The sequence below is a fragment of the Bacillus rossius genome, chromosome 14 (assembly GCF_032445375.1).
Source record: "Bacillus rossius redtenbacheri isolate Brsri chromosome 14, Brsri_v3, whole genome shotgun sequence".
In the NCBI taxonomy this organism is placed as follows: domain Eukaryota; kingdom Metazoa; phylum Arthropoda; class Insecta; order Phasmatodea; family Bacillidae; genus Bacillus; species Bacillus rossius.
Window position 1 is genome coordinate 4,752,907 of NC_086341.1, and position 27,675 is coordinate 4,780,581.

General features: G+C 39.9%; 1 protein-coding gene across 1 annotated transcript; it reads right to left on the reverse strand.

Annotated features, from left to right (window-relative positions):
• Positions 1–15,593: 15,593 nt before the first annotated feature.
• Positions 15,594–26,367, reverse strand: LOC134538997 (ATP-dependent RNA helicase A-like). The gene is made up of 2 exons (XM_063380659.1): positions 26,290–26,367; positions 15,594–16,463 (listed from the first exon to the last, which is right to left on the reverse strand). Exons 1-2 carry the CDS (start codon positions 26,365–26,367, stop codon positions 15,594–15,596), a joined length of 948 nt encoding a protein of 315 aa, XP_063236729.1.
• Positions 26,368–27,675: the final 1,308 nt, after the last annotated feature.

The window sequence follows — 27,675 nt, forward strand, 5'->3', positions numbered from 1 at the left end:
CTTTCCCAACATTTGATGTTTCCCTGGAGAAAAATCAGGGGGTGTATTTCTGTTGGTGAGGCTGGGGTTATAGCGCGGTATAGCCTCTAAAGCACAAGGCTGTGGACTGGCCAGTCTTATCGTCGTGCACGGGGCAATTGTGAGAATTCACCGTTGAACATAACATTAGATGGCGGAGAAACGAAAAGGTGTAATGATGAGAGTCCCTTGAGTGATATCAAGAATTTTTTAGCAGTTGTTTCATGCCTAAAAGTTAAACTGAAAACACGTGTTTTTAGCAAATTATGGAGAAGAAGTAAGAAGTTCATGTAGAGAAGAGAAGTAGAATGATAAACTAAGAGCCTATCAGAAGAGCCCAAAGATGCAAAATGTTAACTTGAAGGGGAAGGGTGAATTGATGATAAGTCTCAGCTGAGATCATTGATAGCATTGAAGAGGATGAAGATACACTTAGAGTTGGGAGAGTTACATTATGGAACAAGATATACAAAATTGGTGAATGATTTGTGCTGAACCAAGGAATAATAATCAGAAGAGATTCAAGACAGAAGCCAAAATAAGGAGGAAGTGCGGAAAACTACTGTATAAAATGCAAGGCTGATTCAAGTTCTGTGACCGCAAATATGTAGTAAGATCTGCGCAACCTCCTATTATTATTCTTGGCGAAAACCCATCCGTCCCTCAAAATGAAGCTGAAGATTGGCTTCCCGGTTCTGCTGATACGTATCCTTAATGCAATCAATGGGAATTTAAAATAAAAATTTCCCCCTTTTTTTTTTCAAGTGAAACTCGTTAGTGATGTTCCTTGTATTATGATGTTTTCAGCCCGGGGCAACGCCGGGTAGTTCAGCTGGTTCAGAATGAAGAAAGGAAACGCAATAAACAGATAAAAGGAAACATGGGTTGCAAGGTACCAAACTCCTAGTACACTCATCTTAGGTTTTGAATCCAGGCGATAGAAGAACAACGTTATTTTCCTGCATGTGACTGGAAGGGAAATCCTTCTTTTCACAGACGACAGAGCCAAACGCCCGATCGTGCATCTTAGCGGTTTTTTTTTGTTCATTGTAAATAAATATGGCGGTGTTGATAAAAGGATACTAATGGTCAATTAGGTTATGTTAGCTACATCATAAATACTTTAAAACATTGCGGATGGTTGATTTGGTTAGGATAGCTACATTAAAGATACTGTGAAATCGTGTAAAAGGTTTCCTAGCCCTCGATAGCTACATATTAAAAAGTTATTTTCTAAGCAACCATAAAACGATTTTACAGTATTATTTTAATGTGGCTATACTTACCTAATATAACCAACCATACACAATGTTTTAAAGTATTTATAATGTAGCTAACCTATACTATTCGACCGCAAAATTTAATGCCACACCGGTTCACACAATGAGTTAGAACGGGGGGGGGGGGGGGGGGGGAAAGCGTGAACTTCCCGGGTTTTGGCGCTCTCGTCTGTGAAAAGAAGGCTTCCCGACTGGAAGCGTGGTTGGTGAGGAAGGTCAGGGAAAGCTGGTCCCGTAGAATCCTGGGACAGCTTGCCTGGGCGGGCCCCTGCCGTCTCGGGGACCGGTCTCCCCGCACGACGGAGGTCGCCCACCTCGACTCCTCCCCCCCCCCCCATCCGCTACAACCGGCACATCCTCCCGAACCCCGTACCCCGCTCCACGTGCTTCAGCGAGCATTCGCACCTCCACAGACGAGCGTCGTGAGGCTCGGTCCCAGCGCTCGTTTCTAATCCCGGGAATTCCCGAATGCGAACTAAAACACACACACACAAAAAATCGGTTGTCTGTAAAGTCGGTTTACGGACGATAGTTTTAACGTGACAACGTCATAACAAAACATCGATGAAATGATTTGCAAACTTTCATGAATAAAATTGAATCATTTTTAATTGAATTATCGCTATTTCGTATGGATACAAAGAAGGAGTGAAATGAAATCTACAATTTAATTGATAAATTTTACTTTTATTTGCACTCATTAATTCAAAATATGTTTATCACTTTAACGAAGAGATTATTTTAACTATAACTATTATACATGTTTGCTATTTAACTTCTTCCAATCTGTGTTATACTGCTATGGATAGGACGACGATAGGAAAAGTAGGAAACGAATGGGAGTGTTTCAAGTTCAATGTGCCTCGAAAAAGTCAAATCGATGGTTGTTCCAATCGAGTGGAAGAGAGATAGATGCGGCACATGCGTTTAATGAGCGTAACGGGACACAGCGTAACGGGACAATTTGCGTAACGTGACACTTTTCGTGCGTGCAACCGGCGTTCATCGATTTATTAGGCGTTGTCACGTCATAAAATGGGGTGTGGATGTGTCGTAGACGCGGCCGTGTGTTATACGTGAATACGTGTACGCAACAGGTAATATTTTCTATACAAAATATAAAATACGCTATTTTTTTTATTTTAACACCATATATATTCACTGTAACTATTTGACACTAATGTATATAGGCAATCGATAGATTTTGACGAGAGCTGACGATTGAAACTCGAACGTCGTAGCTTCTCCGAGTCAAAAGTTATACTAATTGTAAATCTCGAAACGCAGCAAAATGACCTCAAAAATGGCGGCGGTTCCCCCCCCCCCTCCCACCCCTTCCACCGCGCGCAATGCGTCACAGTTCTCACTTACCATAACGAATTCTTTGATCCTTTAGCTATCCAGTGGTGTAATTCAATTTTGGATATATATATATATATATATATATATATGTAGCTGCAACACCAAACACTATCCCCCCGATTTTGTTATCATTCGTTTTTTGAATTGCCTCCCACTATGGAAGCAATTTTAAAGACGTATTCACGTCAAAAGCATGTTATTTTTCATTGCAATTTTATCAAAATATTACATGTCCTTAAACAATAGTCATTTATGAGTTATCAGACTTGAATTTACACAATCATAAATAGTTTTTTTTCCCCACAAAATTCAACGATATCTCCTTAAGGTTTTATCAAACTAATAATATTATATCTAATAAATAAACTGAACATATTACATATCAACAATATATTACTTACGTTCGTTAAATAATTCATGCATTTGGGAATTTTGATTTAATGCAGTTTTTTTTGGACGTACTCCATTGAAGTTTTGCACTGTTTCTCATGGAAAATTTTTGGCTGTCTAAGGAGAGGAACTCTAACATATATAAACCCATAGCTTTCCATTGTCCAATAAAAAAGTTTGCGTCTGATGACGGGAACAGATGTAATTTCCCGAAACGTCGCAAATGTTGTCACTGGAAACCGTCTGTGTTCGCCAGTGCTATCGTCAACGTGTTGTCAATAGTACTTGTTTATCTTCATCGTTGTGTTTATATAATTGCTGCGTTGCCTGCTTTTAATCTGTCTCGTCATTATTTGCCCACCGTGTGTGTTCGTCTGCGTTGTTACATTATTTTTAATGACTAAGTATTTCAACGGAATTATTGTGCTGTCTGATATTTAGAGGTTGAAAATTTTGTCCATGCTGTCTTCGTTGTGTTGTCCATAATACTTGTTTAGATTTCTTATTGTTAGGGGCAGGCATTTTTCGCGAATAAATCTAAACGCCTATTAGACTGCAACAAGGTATATGCGCACCAGCGGTTTCTTCCTCGTGATTGGCGGCCGTCCGCGAGAGTAGTAGTTGCCTTATTTGGCTGAGCCACTCAGGACGCATTTGCTTCCGCACTTTATTACTGTGATTGGTGTTTTTTAACAATCGTCATGTTCCTAAAAGAAACTCATACAATCACGAAACACAGACTATGCTACAGTGTTTTAACTTTCAGCTAGTCTCGGAATCTTTTCGCGAAATATGCATGGCCCTACTTATTGTTTATTTATTGACTTTCGAAATTTTTTCCATTTCAAACAGTGAATATCTGCTGAAATTATCATTTGCAAGATGTTTATTGAGTTTGGAATTTTTTAACATAGTCCTTAAAATTAATTACGAAAAAAAAAATATATTTGCGTACGTGTCCGAGCCTTAATGGTTCAATCTAAGTTTGTATGAAGCTTGGTGGTGAGTCAAAGAGTTCAAGCGTGGCTTACACGCTGCATTGTAGCGGCGTTCTTCAGGGCACCTCCGGCTGGCTTCAGTCACGGAGTCAGAGCCTTTCTCTGGCGTCTGGGTTTTTTTGTTTGTTTGCTTGAGTCCTGTGCCAGCTCTCGTGTAGAGTGCCGCCCAGAAACTCGTGCAATTTTGCTTTGGAGTACCTAGTCCACTGGACTTCTACATCCTGCCTGTGGGATTGAATTTAACTCAAATTGTTCCTATGCGTCTAATAATGGCTTATGCCTGCTTGATAATAATTAGTCTCTTACTCTGCTGCCTACCACTCCTTAGAATGGCAGGCCAACGAGTAGTTAATTTACTGCATACATTTATTGCAAATACAGTGATTTTTTTTTACCTATATCTGCTTTTTACCACTTTGGTAAGTGTGTCCCTGTATTCTAATTAATATTGTAATATCATTTTTATATGCTTACTCAGAAATATACCTTACTCTATGCCTACACCCACCTAAGTAATAATGCACCTAGATGGGGCTTGGCTACTGGGCTCTATTGGCTGGCGTCTGGGGCGCCAATAAGGGATACCCGCCCAGCTAATGGACCCGCCAATGAGGGATCGGCCCTTTTCCGCGCCTTCATTGAGAGACATCGCTTCCCGACTCGCTCCGGCCTCGTCCCAGCGCCCCGCGACGCAACGCGGGAAAGATCGAGACAAATCGATTCGCGAGACACTATTGCGATCGCTATTGCGTTTCTCTCGCGCGCGCCGTTCCCTCTGGGGTTTCATTTCCGGTTCCGCGTCGTGGCCCCGGGCGAGGCTAGCGAAGAATATTCGCGCTTTCGAAATCTTGACGCGTTCCGTCTCGCCATTAGCTCGACATTGTTTAAGTGGTTTCGAGCAGTTTCATTAAGACTCGGGCTCGTTAACTAGCGTTACGGATAATGATAACATCATCTCATTCATCAACTTTCATTAAGTGGCGACGTTAAGGCTCGTAGCATTCTCTTGTATTTAACCACTGTGAAAATTACAAAGGAAATCTAAATTTACCATATGAATTTAAACCAAGAAATTAAGCAATATATTTAGGGTTTATATGGCAATGAAAGACGAAAAACTTACTAAATAAAGTTTTATCTAAAAAAATTAAATAAAAATGTTATTTGCGAAACTTGTTCTATTTAATTTCTGATTTCGCGCTGGGAAACTTGTAAAAGCAACATTGCTTTGCACAGTGTCCAATATGCAAAAGCACGCTTAATGTATGTACTTTAAACTATTCTCTCCCGCGCCGAACACGGATCTGCCATATGATACTAGTGCAGCGATGAATACCGGCTGGAGTCCCAGTAACTTTATACTACCCTAGAGAGTTTGGTGACCACCATTATCGAGCTAAAGTATATGTAAAACTTCAGCGTGCTCCAAAATTAATACCGTGTTACTTTTTAAAAATCCCTGGCGTAGTGTAGTCAGGCGTACTATTAGTGGAATTATGTTTTTAAACCAAAAAAAATTGTAAACGTGCATTTTCTAATACATTGTTCTTTACTTTCTTTAGATGATTGTTTCAATGGGAAAGATTGATTTAAAACATTACTTTGGAGGTACGTCATTGCTAGAGATATAGAAATTTCGTGCATTTATTTAGTTGCAAGTTAGAATGTAAACCTTCACAATCTCTCACTATGGCCATTAATGGACTGCAGTTATTTAGACACGCCCCTCTAAGGCCTTTAGCCAACGATGTCCAGCTAAGGGTGAATTAGGCTAATTAGGTAGTGTTTATTAGCAAGGATAAAATATTCTCGATGATAAATCAACCAATAGGAAAGCAAACCTGGGTTAAGCACACCTATGACTTGAAATTCTACCCTGAGATGAGACGAATTCGCGAAATTTATGTGTCTCTGACCATTGCTAGTTTACACTGTCTATCTTAGAAAAAAAAGTCTTAGAAAGCCTAATGTTTTAGTCTGTTGTGTCATCTTTGTTTTGCCGCAGCATCTTTTTGGTTTGCAATAATATATGTTAGACTTCATAGCTGGGTTCATATGAGCATCATTAAATTGCCTTTTTTGTTATCCAGATTATTTGTTTTGAATCATCGTTGAGTTCCTCTGTTTGTCTCTGTGGTGTCCAATGTTGTTGTTTGTCTGTATTTATTGTTCTCGTTCTAACTATCTCGTCGTTATCATCCTGCTGTGTTCGTCTGTGTGGTGATATTTGTTTTCATTCCTTCCACAGAATTCTCTGTGCTCTCTAAGCATTTAAAATTTGTCTTGGTCTGATTTAGACTTGTTTTTCTGTGATTTTTTGTGCGTTATTCTGGTTTTATTTGACAAAAAGTGTGAAATAACGATGTCATAAGTAAAAATAAATGTTTTAAAACATGGCTGTTTAGTTTGAAGAACTGAACTGTTTAGACCAAACATTAAATTTTTTACAGAGCATGTAATCGGTTTCTAAATAATTCGTTCGTAACTTTGCAAAGAAAAGAGTATTGATGTGAGTTCTCGTAGAATTTCATCACTAGAGACCTGCAAAATTCGCGGATTCATTGACCTCTAGGATAGACTCCACAGTCCTTTAAATACTCCCGGAAATGACACCTTTTCATTGGCTACTGACGCGTGAGACGTCTCAACTAGGCTGTCCGTAATTCGGCACTTTCTTGGTTTAGTGTTTCCCATTGGCTCACAGTTCCCCGGATAAAATGTGGACCAATCGCAGAAGCGGTACTAAGGTATAGTTGTTTTGATGCTAGCTTATCGCGAAATGAATCCGCGAATTTTGCATGTCTCTATTCATTACTTGTAATAACTAGAGACCAGATCAATTCACGGATTCATTACACGGATTCAATACGTGATAGTCTAGAATCGAAATACGTTTGCCTTTTCGCTGCTTCGTTGATTGGGCCACAGTTTACCTGAAGAAAAATTATGGGCCAATGAAAAACTATTCAACAAAAGAAGTGTAGAATCACGAGCATCCCAGTTAAGATGTGTCACGAGTCGGTAGCCAATGAGCAGACGTAATTTGCCCCTAGTGTATACAGGATCACGGAGCCTATACTATGAGGTCATTGAAATCGCGAATTTTTTTTCTGATCTCTAGTAATAACTAGAGACCTGCAAAATTCGCGGTTTCGATGGCCTTCAGGAAAGACTGCACATACCACTATACACTCGGGCAAGTAACGCAAGTTCATTGGCTGCCGACTTGTAAGTCGTCTCATCTGGTTTGTCTGTGATTCGATCCTTCTTTGGTTGAGGGTTTATAATTGGTTGAGATTCGTCCAGATGAACAGTAAGCCAATAGCAAAATTATCTAAGAGGTATATTTGTTTTGAATTCTAGCCTATCACCGAATGAATCCGTGAATTTTCCAGGTCTCTAGTAATAACAGTTGAACTTGCAACACAAAATTTGAGGAGGGCTACGTTGCCACACTAATGTGTGTGTGCTGGATGCCTGCTGTCCTCTTTATCATCGCCAGGAGAAGCTTGTCGTCACCAAAAATGTGACACTCGCTAACGTCCTTCTCCTCATCCCTCTCCCTGTTTTATGAAGGGAGGGGGGGGGGTGGACTGGAGAAAGTGAGAAACCGTCAGCGGACACGGTCCGCGGAACAGAGAGAGGTAAGAAAGAGAAGAAAAAAAAACTAGATCGCTGCCGAACACACCGCAGAGAGTGGAGAGGGAAAAAAAATATATAATAAAGGTGAAGGTGAAGGCGCACGATCAGGGAGATTTCTAAGAAAGACTGCCTCTGGCTGCGGTGAGAGTTCGGGGACAGTTTCTAACAAGTCTTACGTTTCGAGATCTCCGGACCCCCTGAAACAATCTACAGCTTAAATCTATACGTTATCATTAGAGACCTGAAAAATTCACGGATTCATTTCGTGATGGAATAGAATCCAAAAACGTTTGCCTTTTTTACTGCATCAGTGATTGCGCCACAGTTTATTCTGAATGACACTCGGCCAATGAAAAAAACTTTCAACAAAAGAAGTATCGAATCACGAGCGTCCCAGTTAAATTGTGTCGCGAGTCGGTAGCCAATGAGCAGATGTAATTTTCCCGCGTGCATAGAGGATCATGGAGTATATCCTACAGGTCATTGAAATCGCGAATTTTTCCGGTCTCTAGTTATCATTATTCGTGGACACGGCAATGGTGAAAATTTTGGGTTTAAATCATGTACCTCCAGGGAAGATTAATAAAATACAAATATGGAAAATCTCGGGCAAGTGCGCAAAGTCAGACCAAGGGGTTAGAAACGGGGAAGTTAAATTTTCAATCAAAAATCCTTATGACTACCTTCACATGAAATTATATTGCATCTGTTTGAGTAGTTCCCTATTTTTTTTTAAGAAATAAATTTTTTCTAATACCAAAAATTATATCAAAGGGGTGGAGACGAACATGGGTTAAATAAAAAAAAATATTTGGTTAAAATGGACTTAAGACTTTTCTACCGGGTAGAGTCAGAGGGTGTTTTAAAGGTGCGCTCTCATGGGAGGGTGTTCAAGATCCGGCATGAACCATCGCGTTCAGTTTTCTATATTGTAACTTCATTAGCTTTACTTTCATGGGAGTTTATATTAGTGTTTCACAGTGTGAGCACTGCATATTATTTTCTGCGGCAAATTTCATCCCCTTATTCATGCTAACTGACGGCTAAATTTATTGAGTTTATTTTTATCAATTGTTTATGAGTACTATTTAGCAATTATTGTTCATTTTCTACTACGTTAGTGCATTGTTGTGGTGTCGGAAATGTTTAATGGATGACTCTCCAGATAATTGTAATATTTTCAGTAAAATAATATATAAGTTGATTTTTTGTGTTTCCGTAGTTGAGTGATACACGTAAACTAGCGTAGATAAGTCCTACATTCCAAGTATCTCGACACAAAAATCTGGAGCTAGACAAACGCCGAGACCCCAACATGGCGTGGGAAGATGAATCTTGAAGAGTTAGTGGTGGCCCCGCGCGACCTTGTAAAGGCGAGCATGTCTACAAGGTCGATATACAAGCTCCCACGGAGAGCATATTCGTCTCTGTGGCTGGCTCGCGTGGCCCTTCCGCTCGGACGAGATATTCTTTGGAATCGATCCAAGGAAAAAAAAAGTATGGTTGGAAGAGGGTGAAGAAATGTGTTTTCAATCGAAAAAAGGTTTTTTCTTGCAAATAACTTACGGAGGTTTATTTTGTTTCAGGTTTCACGTTTAGTGATTAATTATTCCTATGCGATGTTTTAAAACGTTTAAAAATCTATTTTTATTAGGTTTTTTTAAGTACTGCATACAAACATAGTGCCGTGAGTTGCGTCTTCTCCATGAAAACAAGAACAGAACACATGCAGGACAGAGATAGAACCAAAACAAACATTCTGCAAAAGGCACATGGTGCTGTAGACTACAATGATGATTTACGGTGGAATAGCAGCACGTCTTCATGTGGCCGAGACAGCAACCCAGTGAATTTTATGCAGTTGGTACTTGAGCACTAATAAAAACGACGCTATAGCCGTATTAATGTTGGTGGAAATTACGTGTGTTCAGTAATAAAAATAATTTTGATGTGATTATCACTGTAAATTTTTTAACGTACCTTCATAAAATATATTAGCCTATTTTTTACATCAACATTTCTTGTCCTAGCTAGAATGTACCTTCAAAACGAGTATTATTATTTTATACATTAAAAATTCTTGTGCCAGCTAGTTATCAAATATGGGAATTATTATTGTAAATCCGTACAAAAAAAACCTTTTCTGCGGAAAATTCCTTTCGATACCAGTTGCCACGAAATCGTTTGTAATACTTTAAAACATATTTTGTAATTTTTTTGCATGTATGAAATACGTTTTTAGAGATAATACTGAGTATTTCTTACGAATTTGGTGCATAATTTTATATTTTAAACAATGTTTCTTTTAAGCATAATTTTTCTTCAATCCATGGAAAGGATAATCGAATAATTAATAATTGAACTTCATTTTGTTTCATCGTCATTGTTTAAATGTCCAGTTAATATTGTAAAGCTATTCAAGGAAAGGTTTACAAATAACATTAACTGTTGGAGGTCCTGGGACAACACAAAAACATGAATTTCCCGGGTAACAATCCGAACCCAGTATTACTGCAAATACAGTTGTTTCCACGAAAATATAACACATTTACAAAAATATGTAAATTTACATGAACATTTCTGTTAAGTTTACAAAAATGTACAACATACCTAAACAAATTTTTTTTGACTATCAATTACCGTAGGGACACCTGTATTTCGCGAATACATTTCGTGTCAAGGTATTTCACAAAATACTGTAGCTTTTCTCCTGTGGTTATTGGCTGAGGTCGGTGAGAGGTGTCGTCCCGCTCTTGACGGGGCCAAAGAGAATGTGGTCACCGTACTGCTGCACCCTCACAATTTTTCCATGACTAGGGGAATGAAGATTTCGTGAAAAGATCTGAACACTTACTAGACTGAAACAATGTATACCCGCAAATGTGGTTTCTTCCTTGTGATTGGCGGCCGTCTGTGAGAGAAGACGTTGCCTTATTTGACCCGGGCCACTCAGGACGCGTTTACTTCCGCACTGAATCACTGTGATTGGTGTTGTTACAATCGATATGTACCTGGAAGAAACTCACCCAATCACGAAACACAGACGATGCTACAGTGTTTTGACTTTCATCTAGTCCCGAAATCTTTTCGCGAAATCAGCATGCCCCATATACATGACTCTTAGAAAAAGCTACAGTGTTTTATGAAATACATTGACATGAAATGAAATCGCGAAATACAGGTGTCCCTATCACAATTGATAACAGTTTTGTAGTCAACAACACACTTTTTTGTTTTTACAAAGACGAACAAATTCTCGTGAAGTCTGTATTAACGAATCCAAGTCACGGGTCTCCTTGGTTACTGGACTGGACCGCCAGATTGTCGGCGAACGTATCGTCTCAAAGAAAGCTGTCCTCCCCCCCCCCCCCGGCCTAGCTTCCTCCTGAAGGAGCAGAAGCAGTCCGGAAGAGAGGCTGTGAGTAGTTGGACCAGGCCTTGTTAGCTCTCAGGGATGCGGATAGAGGGCGCGGTCAATTTGCAGAGAAGGAGCGGAGGAAAGGAACGGGCGGATAACAAAATGAGGCGAGGACTGGGAACGAAGTTTGAGTGAAATACCGCCCAAGAGGGTCATTTGACGAGAAGGCACAACATTCTAAAGCATCAACCGACTCTATTGGTCTGCTGACTCCCGATACACGAGCATTCGTCCAAAAAATACTTATCTTCGGGTATCTTATTGTTAGGATTACAGAAAAAATATATATATTTTTTTATATTTATACAAAAGAAAAATACACTTATAATAAGAGAGCTGAAAATTTCGCGGATTCATTGCGTGGTAGTCTAGAATACAAAAACTTTTGCCTTTTTACCGCATCAGTGATTGGACCACAGTTTATATGAATGATACTCGGCCAATGAAAAACCTTAAACAAAAGAAGTATCGATTCACTAGCGTCCCGGTTAACTGGTGTCATGAGTCAGTAGCCAATGAGCAGATGTAATTTTCCCGCGTGCACAGAGGATCATGCAGTGTGTCCTTGAGGTCATTGAAATCGCGAATGTTTCCGGTTTCTACTTATAATACGAAAATATGGCACTATATTTAACACAAAATTCTGTAAAGTTATAACGAGCGTGATAAATATACGCAAATTGTGTCCTTAACTGAATTTCTGGACGCGGATCACACGTTGTTTCCGCACATGAATTTGCTCGTTACCGATGTTAGGTGTTACACATCTCTGGCTAGTACATGAAAAACACGCTCACTTTTTTTCTTAACGAGTAACTGGAAATTGAAAATGAAAGTGTTCTTCCATGCGGTTAAATGCATTTCATTTTTTTTTGTTACGAAGTAATCAACGGAGTTCTTTTAACATCTAACTATTAAAAAAATGTCAGACAGCAGCTAACCTAAAGGCGACAGGCACGTAAATTTTAAAATATTGGATGCGAGTACATTAGGCTTCTACCGCGCAACTGAGAACTATTGGCGAAGGAAACGACTACAGGAAAATATATTAGTAAATTTCCATGCTAAGCAGTAGACGAACTCCAGCACTATCAACAGCCAGATCTGTTTTTGACGTGACAACGTCTAATAAATCGATGAAAGCCGGCTGCACGCACGAAAAAGGATGACTCATTGTCCCGTTACGCTCATTGTACGCTTGCGCCGCATCTATCTCTCTTCCACTCGATTGGAACAACCATCGATTTGACTTTTTCGAGGCATATTAAACTTGAAACACTCCCATTCGTTTCCTACTTTTCCTCTCATCGTCCTATCCTTAACAGAATAACACAGATTGGAAGAAGATTAATAGCAAACATGTTATAAAAGTTGTAGTTAAAATAATCTGTTTGTTAAAGTAATAAACATATTTGAATTAATGAGTGCAAATAAAAGTAAATTTACCAATTAAATTGTAGATTTCCTTTCAGTCCTTCTTTGTATACATACAAAATAGTGATAATTCAATAAAAATGATTCAATTTTATTCATAAAAGTATGCAATCATTTCATCAATGTTTTGTTATGACGTTGTCACGTTAAACTATCGTCCGTAAACCGACTTTACAGACAACCAATTTTTTAGACATACGCCATTGAAGTTTTGCATAATTTTTCATGAGAAAAAATTCAAGAATCCAAAATTATAAATAAAAATGAATACATAAACCTTAATAAAACAAGCCTAATGCTGCTGATGTCGAAAAAATGGACCCAACTATGAAACTAAAGAAGTATTATGAAGAACACGACAGCACCGAAGAACACGGTAAGTTTCCTACGACAAAAACAACAACAGTTTTGGCGGTGATTTCTTCGTTGTGTTCTCCATTATACCGGTTTATTTTCATCGTTGAGTTCGTACGTTTTGCTGTGTTGTCCAGGTTTGTTGTCTGTCTACATTTTGACTGCTTGTTGAAACTGTCTTTCGTTGTTATCCCGCTGTGTTCGTCTGTGCTTGGGTTGTCCATAATAACTTCTTAGGTTTATGGTTGGGTCCAAACTTTTGACATCAGCTGATTTAGGCTCGTTCTCAGTGGGTTTATATTTTCATTTTTATTTCCTATTTTGCATTCTTGAAATTTTTTCCCATGAAAAACAATGCAAAACTGCATTGGTGTATGTCCAAAACAAAAATTGTATTCGATCAATATTCCCCATTGCATTATTCTATTAAAGAAAATATATTCACTGTGGTTTCCGAAATCGTAATTCATATATGCAAAAAAAAAAAGCAATGTGTTGTAGACGTTTACAGTGTGTTCCCCCCCCCCCCCCTTGTTTCTTGTAGTATTGCAATATATTTCTTGGCAACTGGTTTCCAAAGCTATCATTTGTAAAGAGAGAGTGTGTTTGTGTGTGTATATATAGTCTTGAGTAGCAGAAATTTTCTAGGGTTGGGAGATATAATAATCGCACTCCATCTGCTGGTGCGAATGGTTGTGTGTGTGGGAGGGGAGAATGAAAAAAAAGGGGGGGGGGGCGTGTTACCGCGAAAGGCGCTGTTGCCAGCTCGTACAGACCCCAGGCCTGCCTGACAGTCAGCATCGAGGTTCAGAGCCCGCACTCGTAGGAAATTAGGCCCCTCCTGACAGACACCAACGAGGCGCGCACACTCCCCCCCCCCCCTTCACTTTCCCTAAACCAATTCTCCCCCTTTCCCCCCCCCCGCTCCATTCTCCTGTTGGATAAGTACTGGAGGAGAAAGGAGAAGAAGAAAAAATATATTCCTCGCAGGATCCCCGGCTACGTTTTCTCGTTCTTGGAGCGTGTTACTGAACTTTATTCTCTACTATCCACTTCTGCCCTTAAAATTCTCCGGCGTACTTTCACGGAAGGGGTGGCATTTCAGTTTCGCGCACACACCCACCCCCTCTCGCTATTTTAACCTTGTTCGTTTCGAAACGTTTGACTGGCGCATCAAAGAGAGATTCGTTCGAAATACTTTCTTGGAGGGCGACCCTTCGAGGAAAAAGCAAAAAATTGAAAGCGGGCCGTGAGGAAATGTAATCACGCGAGAGCTTTTTTTTTCTCGAAGGAAAGGATGGAAAAAAAAATTTTTTTTTTCGAGGGGAAAAAAAGGGCATGTCACAAATCGAATACTTATTTCGTTTGAATTTTTTTTTTCGAGGTAGATTGAAATACGCCAAGTTGTTATGAATGCGTCCCATTTAAGATAAAACCAGGTTTTGCTCACAGAAATCAGTTTAGTTTCGACTGGTTTTGGAGATAAATAAAAGAGGAATGTCTCGTACGAAAAAAAAAAAAAAACAATTTTGTTGAAAATAACTTTTTTTTTTCCTCGCAAAAGCAGGAAGGAGCCTTGACGGATACGCATTTTAAAGGCTACGAAAACGCTTCTTTTTTTCATTTATGGTGAAATGTAATACTTTCCTCGTACTTGTACTGTGCATATGTTATTTTATCCTTGTAAACAGGTGTAATAAAACATAAATCCTTGGTGTAGTAACCATAGATGTCTCCACCAAACTGCATGCGTGAAGAAGAGAGCATATTCCAGGACCTTTGTTGTTTTGGTTGATCCTCATTGATTGCGTTCACATTGTGTTATTTTGCTTTTATTCTGTTTCTTCTGTTATTTGATGTGCATGATTTTTGGCTATGTTCGCAATTTGGTTGGTCCGGTTTTTGTCTTTTTTGTTGCTGTTTTATTGGCAAAGATTTATGGTCCTAATTATTTTTGTAAATGTGCCTGTTTATTAATTTTTATAAAAAATATTTCTACAATTTGTTTGATGGATGTAATCACTGTTTATATATATATTCTACGTTTTATTTTACTTTTTTGGCTCAAAATTTTTTAATTTATGTTGTCTTGTCGAATATTATTCGTTGATACGTTTAGGAAACAAAAACCGTCCATTTAATCATAATTTTTGGATACATAATGAAATACTTTTAATAAACTTAATAAAAATCTAACACCTGACTGAACGAAAGACAACGCACAGCTTAAACCGGTTGGAATAGACGCATGAATTTTTTTGTATAGGAATTTCTTATACAACGTAGTTTCTGACTAAGAAAGGAGTATTTTAAAAAAAATTCATCCCCTAAAGCGGGTTAACTATGTTTTTATGTTATTTTTGAAGTTAGAGATATATGTAAAATGATGTTTAGGCTTCTGTTTGTAAATAAATATTCAGTTGTATCAGCATTTTTTTTTTTTTTGGAATTTCATCAAAATGGAGGATCAAATATTTTCCAATCGCGTACACGGGGTAGTTAGATAATAAATTACAAAAAAAAAAATACACAATTAGAAATGTGAGGAATTATTGGTTTTAAATAAAATATATCGTGTTTTAATTTTTTTTCAATATTTTATTATAAAAAAATGCACGAAAACAACGAACAGATCAAACGTAACAAGGAGGAGATATCACAACAACAAGGGAGGGGGTTTGAGGGAAGGAGGGGGTGTCAGTGGTGCTTGCCGTGGTAGATGTGCTTGTAGACGGGCACGTGCACGGGGTACGGCCTGGGCACGGGCACCGCCACGTGCTTCTCCACCGTCACGTGGAAGGGCTTCTCCACCTCGTAGGGCACGGCCTTCTCCACGTGCACGGGGTAGGGCTTCTCGACGGGCACCTGCACGTGCTTGATGACGGGCACCTCTACTGGGGTGGGCACGCGCACGTGCACGGGCACGGGGTGCGGCACGCCCACGGCGACGGGATGGGGCACCGGCACGGGCACCGGGTGTGGGACCGGGACTTTCACCACCTTGATGATGGGCGCCGGCCCGGGCTTGTTGATGTGGATGTGCTTGGCTATCGCCCCGCCGCCGTGCAGCAGGCTGAGATCCGCCCCGCCGCCGCCGCCTCCGCCGCCGTGACCCGCCGCCCCCAAGTCGTAGCCGCCGCCCCCGACGCCGCCGTACGCGCCGCTGTACGCGCCGTAGCCGCCGCCGCTATGTCCCGCGGACAGCGTCAGGCCGCCGGAGGCGACCGCGTCGTGTCCGCCGTACCCGCCGGGGGCGGCTATCACTCCGCCGTAGTGCGCCTCGCCGCCTCCGCCGCCGACGCCGCTGCCGCCGTGCGCGATGCTGACGGAGCCCAGGTTGCTGGAGCTGTAGCTGGTGGCGGCCGCAGCCCCGCCGTCGTAGCCGCCGACGTAGCCGCCTCCTCCGCCGCCGCCGCCGGAGGAGCCGTAGCCGCCGCCGCCGCCCGAAGCGCCGTAGCCGCCCCCGGAAGACGCGGCGCCGTAGCCGCCGCCGGAGCTGGGCTCGGCGATGGTTCTCTTCTGTACGCCGTCGGCCCGGGCCGCCAGGGCACACAGCAGCAGACACACCTGCGGGAGAGAGAGACAGACAGTCCCGTCAGCGTTACCCGACACCTGGAGACACCCTACCCCTTCCTAGAGTGGGCTGTCCGGCCCGAACTGCAACAAAGCACCGTCCGCACCGTTCGACTATCGATTCATTTTCACACGTGTGTTGCCTTGTGGGAAAATGTGGCGGACTTTTTTCTGTAAGCCCGTGTTGAAAGTCATCGTTCTCGCTTCCATTTACTAACTTAGCAATTTTTTTAAAAAATATGAATACTGTGGTTTGTTCTCGTTTAGTATTGGAGTAAATCAGTCATAACACAAATATTCACGAAATCGCGAAGTGTTTGGTAGGACGCTTGCTGTTTTCCCGAAGTTCCCCAGACTTTTTGAAAAAAAAAAATATATTGATTTCTGTAATCAAGCTAATTACCGCGGCATATTCCCGGGAATAGTTATCCGCGCCCGTAGAGGACTACCACGAGCGTTGCGTGATAGCGAACAAAGAAAATGGTAGGGAAATTAACAATGAATAACATTTCCCTTTACGCTATCACACGTGCACAGCTTCCTCTGAAGTTTACCTTGACCCACTAATTTCTCAATCTCGGGACCTTCAACTGTGTCGTTGAGGGAACCAGATATTTATATTTAAAACTTTTTTTGTAGACATACCTAATTGCTTGTTTACACTCAACGTCATAGAGAAACCTGAAGAATGGACAAAAATTATCAATACACAGACACACAGAATACAAGTCAAGATTAGCGTCAAACGTCTTGCTTTCTGAGTGTCCATCATTTTTGCCCACAATTTGTTTTTAAATGAATCTTTCCCCGTGAAACAATTGTTTAAATATCAGAACCCTATAACTGTATATACAGAATGTTTCCAAACAGCATTCAGAACGCTGTGGGTGGGTGAAATTTTATTAATGATTTTTTCTTAGTGTTATTTATAAATAAGTTAGCCATGCACTATATATAGGGGCATGCATATTTCACGAAAAGATTCCGAGACTAGCTGAAAGTTAAAAACACTGTAGCATCGTCTGTTTTTCGTGACTGGGTGAGTTTCTTTTCAGGTACACGTATATTGTTACAACACCAATCACAAGGAATCAGTGCGGAAGCAAACGCGTCTTGAGTGGCTCAGGTCAAGTAAAGCAAAAACTTCTCTCGCAGACGGCCGCCAAATCACAAGCAAGAAACCGCATCGTGTGGGTATATACTTTGTTACAGTTCATTAGGTGTTCAGATTTATTCGCGAAAAAATGCCTGCCCCTAAACTACTTAATAATTAGAGACCGGAAAAATTGGCGGATTCAGTTCGTGATAGTCTAGAATCCAAAAACGTTTGCCTTTTTACTGCATCAGTGATTGGGCCACAGTTTATCTGAATGACACTCGGCCAATGAAAAACCTTCAACAAAAGAAGTATCGAACCACGAGCATCCCAGTTAACAGGTGTCACGAGTCGGTAGCCAATGCGCAGGTGTAATTTACCCGCGTGCATATAGAGGATCATGGAGTCTATCCTACAGGTCATTGAAATCGCGAATTTTTCCGGTCTCTAATAATAATCAAAACAATTTATAAATGAGATATGGAAAAAAAAAATTTCTGCTAAGCGAAAAAAAAATATATATATCTGTGGACGATGTTGGTTACGAGGGAGGTTCTTGTAGTTTCTCTCCGGGGATGTACGTACCGCGCGCCTCATGTCGTGGAAGTATGCGGCCGGTCTCGTTCGCCTGGAAGACTTTGGCTCGCTGGGAGGTGACTGGTGGCGCTGTGGGCGGCTCCTGGCTCATATATACCTGGGGCACTCTCTCTTCCATCCTGCCTCTCTCTCTCTCTCTCTCTCTCTCTCCCGCTCTCCCGGGAGGGCACTTTCACTGCGCTGTCCGCGCTCTATCCTGGGGAGAGGTCCCACCCCTTCAGGCCACGTTTGACTCCAGCATAGTCCAGCTGGACTTTTATTTGATTTAGGTTACAGTTCGTACTTCAGTTATGTACGACTATTGACGTGAATACGTCTTTAAAATTGCTTCCATAGTGGGAGGCAATTAAAGAAAAAAAACAACTAACGATTACGGAACCGTAAAAAAATTCGCGGGTTCAATGACCTGCAGGATGAACTCCATAGTTCTACGTACACTCGGTCAAATGTCACCCAGTCATTGGCTTCGGTCTTGTGAGACGTCCGAACGTAGCAGTCTGTGATTCGATAAAGCTTTGGTTTGGTGTTTCTAATTGGCCCAGAGTCATCCAGGTGAGTTGCGAGCCAATAGCAGAGGCAGCAACTGAGGTATAACTATTTGTATTTTAGCCTATCGCGAAATGAATTCGCGAATTTTTCCGGTCTCTAATGATAACAAAATCGGGGGGATACAGTTTTTTGGTGTTGCAGCTACATATCTATAATCTCCAACCAAAATTTTAATTACACCGCTGGATAGCTAAAAGGATTAAAGAATTCGTTACGCCAAGTGAGGACTGTGACGCATCGCGCGCGGTGGAGGGGGGGAAGCTCCGCCATTTTTAAGGTCATTTTGCTGCGTTTCGAGATTTCCATTTAGCATAACTTTTGACTCGTAGAAGCTACGACGTTCGTTTGAGTTTCAATCGTCAGCTCTCGTAAAAATATTTACGATTGCATATATAAAACATTAGTGTAAAATAGTTGCAGTGAATAGATATGGTGTTAAAATAAAAAATTATCATAAAAATATATGTCAGCCTATACGCGTCAAAAAGCCTAATCCAAATACAGAGATCGTATACGGTTTGAATGGGCTTCCCAAAAAGCAATCGAATGATAAATATAAAACACCATATGACCGAGTAAAGCAGTGCCGGGAACGTAAAAGACGAACGGAAATAGTTTCTATCATAAACAAAACATGGAAATCCGAAGGACTTCTTAGTGTTCAAACATGATTATAAAATACATAATATAGCGTATTTTATACTTTGTATAGAAAATATTACCTGTTACGTACACGTATTCACGTACAACCACACGGCCGCGTCCATGACGCAGCCACACCCCATTTTTATTTTTAGCACTGGCGCCAGTATTACCTTTTTTGTGGTACATCTCTACTTACAAACATGATATTCCGACTTATGTAACTGTGCAAATTAAAACACATCTTGCCCGCCCTACCCCCCGATATTAAAATAAAATCAAACTTTGTGACTCACCTGTGTTATAACCTTTTTAATTACTGTGCAGGATTTATATGTCGGCATTGACAAAACACTGAATCATAGAATTCAGAAACTGCAAAACGCATGTTAGCGTTATGCTTTTAAATATTAAGAAACACGATCATGCCAGTCAGAAACCAAATAAAACAAACTGGCTCAACGCGGATCACAGACGGAAATTCACTTTGCAACCCAACTCCAAAAACTTATCAAAAATTTATCGTTTTAGAGCGTCGCCAAGTTTCTTGAATTCTAAGCTTTCTGAACACCAGACATAAGAAAAATATTCAGATACACAAGCACCATACCACCTTTTTTGAAAGACCATTTAGTTACTTGGAAAGCCATCTGTGGAATGACATAACAGACCCCCTTCGGCAAAGCACAGCAATCGCTGGTTTCAATACACGTTATCGCACAACGCTTCACAAGAAACAGTCAGCTGCAACTCTGCCACATCAACAGAGGCAGAGCACTGGACGTGTGACACCCAACATTACCAAAGACGATTCATAAGATGCGGTATAATGTATAGGGATAAACTTTTAAATCTATTTTTTTTACGAAAGTGAACAGATTTGTTTTATTTGTGGAAGGGCTACAATAATTTTTTTATTATGTTAGTTATTAAGTTTTTGAACGGTTTTCTACAACGTGGTCTAATATTTAGTGTAAGCCTGATATTTTACTTTTTTTTTTAAATATGTATAAAACGTGAACTAATTGAAAACCGGTCTATTGCTGAATTTTGTTCCTGTATAAATAAATTCAATAAATAAAAATATAATCATATATAAATTATGTGCATATTATGGTAGAAACTTAAGCTATAGACTTTTAATATGTATTTTTTTTTTTAGTTTTTTGTACCACCTATATGAGCTTCCTTTTTTTTTAATAATTTCTTGCTCATTGTCATTTAAGTTTTTTTCTAGAGATTTTGATATTTTGTTGTAATTAATAAATTTTGAATAATTTTAACTTTGATTTAATTTGCAGCTTAATCCTAACCAGCACTTTGAATTCAACTCTACTTTATTTTCGCGTAACGCCTAGGGTTGGTAAATTGCTAAAGACGATTTCTGAAGTAATTTTAATTTTCATTATAAAACATATATAGTTTTTAATACCAGCTGGATGTTAAGGGTGTGGACTCTCCCTGGTCAAGCAGATAAGTACCCACGCCCTGAGAAAGGCTTTGCACTCGCGGTCAGGGGCGTAGCCAGGGGGGGGGTTTTAGGGGTTCAAACCCCCCCCTTAGCACCAAACCTTTAATTAATTTCTTATTCATCACTCAAACAAATTTCATATTCAAATTAATAAAATTTTTACCATTACAATATTTAAATTTAAGTACCGAAAACTGCTAAAATAGCACTATTTTGCACCTTAAAATCCAAATTTCCCCGGGGGAGGACCCCCGGACCCCCCGCTTCAATACGGTGGAGATGGGGGGGGGGGGGGCATGCTTCTTAACACCCCCCATACACAAATCCTGGCTACGCCACTGCTCGCGGTCCCTCATAACACTTGTCAGGGAAGCGCTGTTTCGAACCCCAACAAGTGGTCAGCTGGTTCAGGTGTAAGACAGGACATACTAGGTTCAACTTGAATAAGACTGATGATTCATATCATTAATTTTGACGTAAGCCCCTGCTGGTTTGCACTGTATGCCATACAGAAAAACCGAAGAACGGACAAAGAAAGACGAATCCACAAGCTCACAGAAAACAAGCCGTCCGACGACGGAAACAGGATACCGAAACGTCGCAACTGTCTTGTCTCGGAAAGCTTCTGTGCTGTCGTTGTTGTGTTTTCAGAATACGTGTTTGATTTCATCGATGGGTTCGCCTATTCGTCTCTGTATTGTCCAGGGTTCTTGTTGGTCCGTTTTTACTGTTTTTTGTTTCAACTCTCTCGTCGTTGTTTAGACCGCTGTGTTCGTCTGTGCTGTGATATTTTTTTTCTGACTAATTGCTTTCTCAGAATTTGCTTTGTAGTCAATGGATTTAACATTATTGACATTGGCTGATTTTGGGTTGTTTTTCTGTGTATTTGTGTATTAATCTTTATCTGTCCGTTCTTCGCGTTCTCTATAAGACACACAGTGCAATATAGCAATGGCGTATTTCAAAAATAATGATTTGAAGCAATAGTCTCCATTGCAAAAATCATTCAAAGAACGTATTTCGGTAAATTCTTGACTTTCCCGGCCAATGCTTAACAACCAGTAGAGACCGGAAAAATTCGCGATTTCAATGACCTATAGGATAGACTCCATGATCCTCTATGCACGCGGGAAAATTACACCTGCTCATTGGCTACTGACTAGTGTGACGTGTGTGTCACGTCACATTTGGTGGCGGTTATTTTTGTGTACTGGCGCAGTGTTATTTACCGTTAGCCGTGTGGCGGCGCGAGCCGTACCCTCAGATTTGGTGTTTTGGCCGGTGTGGATCTAGGAGCGCGGGCACGTTTCAGATTGTCAGGATCTAGAGCCACTCGTGCTCGTGTGAGGCTCTGATCGGCAATTTTCGGTACTCGGTGTTTGCGTTTGTCATGTGTTTTCCTTTTGGTGGGTTGAGGTTGGTACCTGTGGCGCGCGGGGTTGTTGACGAGTTTTTTCTGGGGAGGGTCTGGCTGCTACGAGCCATGGCCTGAGTGGGTTACCTTTTTTACTGCCGATGGAGTGGCTGCGGGAATTAAATTCATGGCTGTAACTTAGTGTGGAAGTTCGGTAAATCCTTGGTGGAATATAAGAACTTAATTTACGGCAAGTTTTTGCTCCGTCGGTTATACCATGTTCGAGTGCAGCAGTGTTCTACGCAGTTATTACCAATGAGGAGAAAAATTTTATTTTTAGTATATCGAGAATTTTAAAATTTTGTAGAGTGAGCCTAGTCGCTAATTTCGTGGATGTCAAATGGTGCCGTGCGTGCTGCTGATCCTCCTTCAGCCCGGTTAAGGCTTGTCTGCGAGGAAGTGTAAATGCTTGATTTTGAGGCTTCTTGATTGGATATCTCCGGAAGCAGATGGCAACAGATAAACTGTAAGTTTTGAAATTTAGTGTTCGTCTAGATTACGTCAGACGGACCTTCTGTGGACCTTCGCTGGGTAGACCTTGTGGCCTACGCTACGCCGGTATTTTTCACCTTCGAGATAACGTTTGAATATAACTGTAATTTTTTGAAGCAATTTTTTTTTCATTAGACACAGCCGCAAGTAACTACGTCGTCAAGTCTGGAATTGAGTGGTTACCTATTTGGGAGGGAAATTGTTAATATTTTGTACCCTTTATGCGAGTTATGCGCACTGGGTAAAATTTTTTTTTAATGAGATTGTATTGTAATTTTTTGTTGCAATTTTTGTAACATTATAAATTTTTATGTAGCTATTTATCAAGTTAATTTCGAAAGGTGTGTAGTCAGGTGCTCGATAGGGTATTTTGTGAGGCAGAAAATTGGCTGTGAACTATTATAATCATTTATCGTATATACATATTTTTTCTTTACTGCCTGATCATGAACTTTCGAATTGGACTGGAAAAGTTTGAGGCAACAAGTAATTATTTTGCCAAAAAACATTGAATGAGTAGATTAACTGAACCGAGCACCTAATTTATTTTGTGAAAGGTGGTAATATTTTATATTTTTATATATATATATATATATATATATATATATATATATATATATGTGTGTGTGTGTGTGTGTGTGTGTGTGTGTATTTTAGGTTGCAGTTTTAAGTGATATTGTTTTTTTGAAGTAATATTGTATTTTATATTTATTGTGGTGGTTTTTGATGTTAACCAAGTCAGAACAGCATCTAGTTCATGTGCGACACCCGTGGTGCACCGGGGGGGGGGGGTATAGGTATACTTGTTATTTTATTGTTTTATGTACTTCTAGTCAAGAGGGGCGAAGCCTGATATACCCTGTTGTTAATTGTTAAATTTAATATACTTATATATTGTTTGGCATGTTCTGCTTATATTTGTTTTATGGTCATATAAAGAACCAAATAATACATAACTAACTCACTATTTCGCTGTCTATTCTTTGTATCCTGCCTTCCGCAAATTTTTGGTCTAAGGGGGGTACACTAGTGACAGCTGTTAACTGGGATGCTCGTGGTTCGATACTTCTTTTGTTGAAGGTTTTCCATTGGCCGAGTGTCATTCAGATAAACTGAGGCCCAATCACTGATGCGGTAAAAAGGCAAACGTTTTTGGATTCTAGACTAACACGACATGAATCCGCGAATTTTTCCGGTCTCTAACAACCAGGACCGTGTATTTTTTCGCAAAATGATTTGGAGACCAGCCATGTGTTAAAACACTGCAGCTTCGTCTGTGTTTCAATATTTGGTTGTGTTTCTTTGAGTTGCATGTCTGCGTTTGGCACACCAATCACAGCCATCCAGCGACGTACCAAACGAGTCCTGAATGGCCCGATGTCAAATGGGGCAACGTCTTCTCTTCAAGAGGCCGTCAATTACAAGAAAACAATCGCTAGCGTAGGAATACCTTATTATTTCACTCCCTCTTTTTGTTACAACTCTGAGTAATATTCACTCAATTAAACATGATATTTAGTACTCACAAAAATAAGCCTGTATATAAGTGCATCAAGTCATTTTTGATTAATATAAACCTTTAAACAATAAAAAAATATCTACAAATAAAAAATATATAAAAAACTTACATTAGTTATTATAAATTTAAATTTTTTTAAATAATTATTGTTAATTTAGAATAAAGTACAAACATTGTTTGATAACAAACTATATTAAAAGTCAAAAATTAAGATTGAAAAGGAAAAGGTTAAGTATATAAGCTACAGCATAGTATAAAACATTACTTGAATATTAAAGAAGTATTTTCATTATCCAGCCGAGGATTGATATATTTTTGTTTGAAAATTAGCTATTTATTATTTTTAGAGACCGAAAAAATTCGCGGATTCATTTCGTGATGGTCTAGAATCCAAAAACGTTTGCCTTTTTACCGCATCAGTAGAGACCTGCAAAATTCGCGGATTCATTTCGTGGTATGCTACAATACAATTAATTATACCTTAGCGCTGCTTCTGCAAATGGTTCACTGTTAATCTGGAGTAACGAGGGCCAATTAGAGACCCTCACTCATAGAAGTGTCGAATCACTGGCCACCCAGTCGAGACGACTCACAAGTCAGCAGCCAATGAACAGGTGGCATTTGCCCGAGTGTGTAGAGTGTAGTAGAGTCTATCCTGGAGGTCATTGAATCCGCGAATTTTGCAGGTCTCTACGCATCAGTGATTGGGCCACAGTTTATCTGAATGATACTCGGCCAATGAAAAACCTTTAACAAAAGAAGTATCGAATCACTAGCGTCCCAGTTAACTGGTGTCACGAGTCAGTAGCCAATGAGCAGATGTAATTTTCCCGCGTACGTACAGGATCATGGAGTATATCCTACAGGTCATTGAAATCGCGAATTTTTCCGGTCTCTAATTATTTTTAATTTTGAAGAAGAATAACAATAATTTTTGGAAGCAAACATTCCAAATCTATCTGCTAAATTGTTAATACCTACTTGGTAAATCTTCATCTTGAAAAACGAAATTTGATTATAGGGTTTGGTACATTTTCACATTTTTACCGTGCTATTAACTGTTTATTACGTTTATTTTTAATATGGAGCATAGCTAAAAGGGGAATTATTTTCTGTTCCGTACCAACATATCTATAGCTTGCTTCCTTGTAACTGAACTAAATCTAATCTCTCTTTGTACAAGAGACGACTAAATTTTTAATTGCTATGCACTTCAATCATCAAAAGTAAATATGAGTTATATCTGTATGGATTGCGCTGTTTTTAAACGCTTTCTATATTGCATTCTATGGACGCATTTGGCATGGGTAGATTTTCCGACAGCAATTTCAGAGTTCGTCATGTAAATGTTGTTGTGGTATTTTGACCCTGTCGGGCTGGAACTATGTGCGATTTGTCGTGACGTTGTGATTCAGCTTTTTTTTTTAAAAAAAAAATAGAAATGACAGACTTAAAGAATTAACAGAAAACTTCGCGGTCATAGTGGAACGGGGAGTGGCAGCAATTAGCAAACAAAACACAAGAGATCTCTCTGGTTCGGCTGGCGCTAGGCCTAACGTGAAATCACCTGCAACGCTTCTACTGGGTCAGCAGTCTGAAATATGTCGGCAATGTGCGGTCTCGTTAAGTAAATTTTAATCATCCTTGTATTTTCCATCTGCCTTTATCTGCGAACACGTTTAGTTACAAATTAATTGTGAAATGCGAATTATTGTTTTGTGACTTCAAATATAGAGAAAAAAATTATCTACACATGCAGTATACTTAACGACTAGGTACCTAATTATTTAATCAGAGTCGCATATTTTACTTCCTGTATGGTTGATATGAAAACCACTTTTCTAAAAATAAATGTTTTATTTGTTAGTAATATGATTATAAATTTTAACGGGTTCTAATTGTGGTTTTGTGTTTGTGTGAGTGTGTGCAGACATTAACTAGGTGTGTGACTTAAATGGTGTTTTATTTAACGTATTTTTTTCCCCCATTGTTTCGCCGGAAGCGACCGTTAGGTGGCGCTCGTTAGTCGCGGCGACTCACGCCTCGCTCATTAAGGCGCTCGAGCTGCGCCCCGCTTCGTGGTCGGCTGGCGGGCGGCGGTGAAGTGTCCGCCTTCATTAAGGCCCCTGCGAGGCTCTCCGCGGAACAACAGCTCAGGTCGGAGTCGAGAGTCGGGAGTCGAGAGTCGAGAGTCGAGAGTCGAGAGTCGAGAGTCGACAGTCGAGATTCGAGAGTCGAGAGTCGAGAGTCGAGAGTCGAGAGTCGAGAGTCGAGAGTCGAGAGTCGAGAGTCGAGAGTCGAGATTCGAGAGTCGGGAGTCGAGAGTCGAGAGTCGAGAGTCGAGAGTCGAGAGTCGAGAGTCGAGATTCGAGAGTCGAGAGTCGAGAGTCGATGTTCGAGAGTCGAGAGTCGAGTTTCGAGAGACGAGAGTCGAGAGTCGCGGGTTCTCTAACCGGCGAGGCGAGAACACATCGTTTGACGATATTTGCGACTTTGATTTAATAATAAAACCCCTTGTACACGCGCCGTTGCAGTTCTGCACTGTTTTGTCACGGGATAATCCATAAAAAAAAATGAAAACAGGCCTAAATCAGCTGATGTCAAACAGATAATCCCAACGGTGATGATTTTTTTTTTTCGCGACTTAATTCCTACCACGGAATTCTTATGCTGTCGGATATTTAAGTTTGAATGTGTTCGTTTGTTGTCCATGATACCTGCATATGTTGATCGTTGGGTTAATCTGTTTGACATCAGAGGATTTAGGCTTGTTTTGTGTGGTGTTATAATTCCATTTTCTATTTCTTATTTTTTAAATTTAGGAATTTGTCCATTGACAAAACACTGCTAAAGTGCAATGACATGTGTCCAAGAAATTGTATTAAATCAATATTCCTTATTGATATGAATCATTTAAAGAACTACATTTGCGACGTATCGCATTTCGCGATGTTTTTGATATCGACATATGATCATTTAAGTTTATAATCAAAATACACTGTTAAAAATTGCAGTACATTTACGGGTTATCAAACGAATAATTCACCTCAAATAAACGAAGACTGCTTCGCAATTTCCGATGATTGTATTTCAACTTCTTAATTCTGTTTTTTTTTTCCTTCTTAAAAAACAGGGTAAACGTACACGCGGAAGAAATAAGTGTGTTTTTTTTTGCGTGAGTAATTTATTTTAGTAGATTCATATTCATGTTAAGCGAAATTTGTACACGTAAATTTATGAAAAAAAGCAATAAATTTATGAAGGTCCCTAAATAATTTGTAACCAGCGCTTTTTGTAAACTTGAGGTGAAAAACTCTTAAAAGTGTACACGATTGTTATTCTCGACATTTGTGTAAGAAATATTACTAGGGTCTTGTACTATTTCCAAAAAATATATATATTTCCAGACCAGGTGTGTGTTAAAAC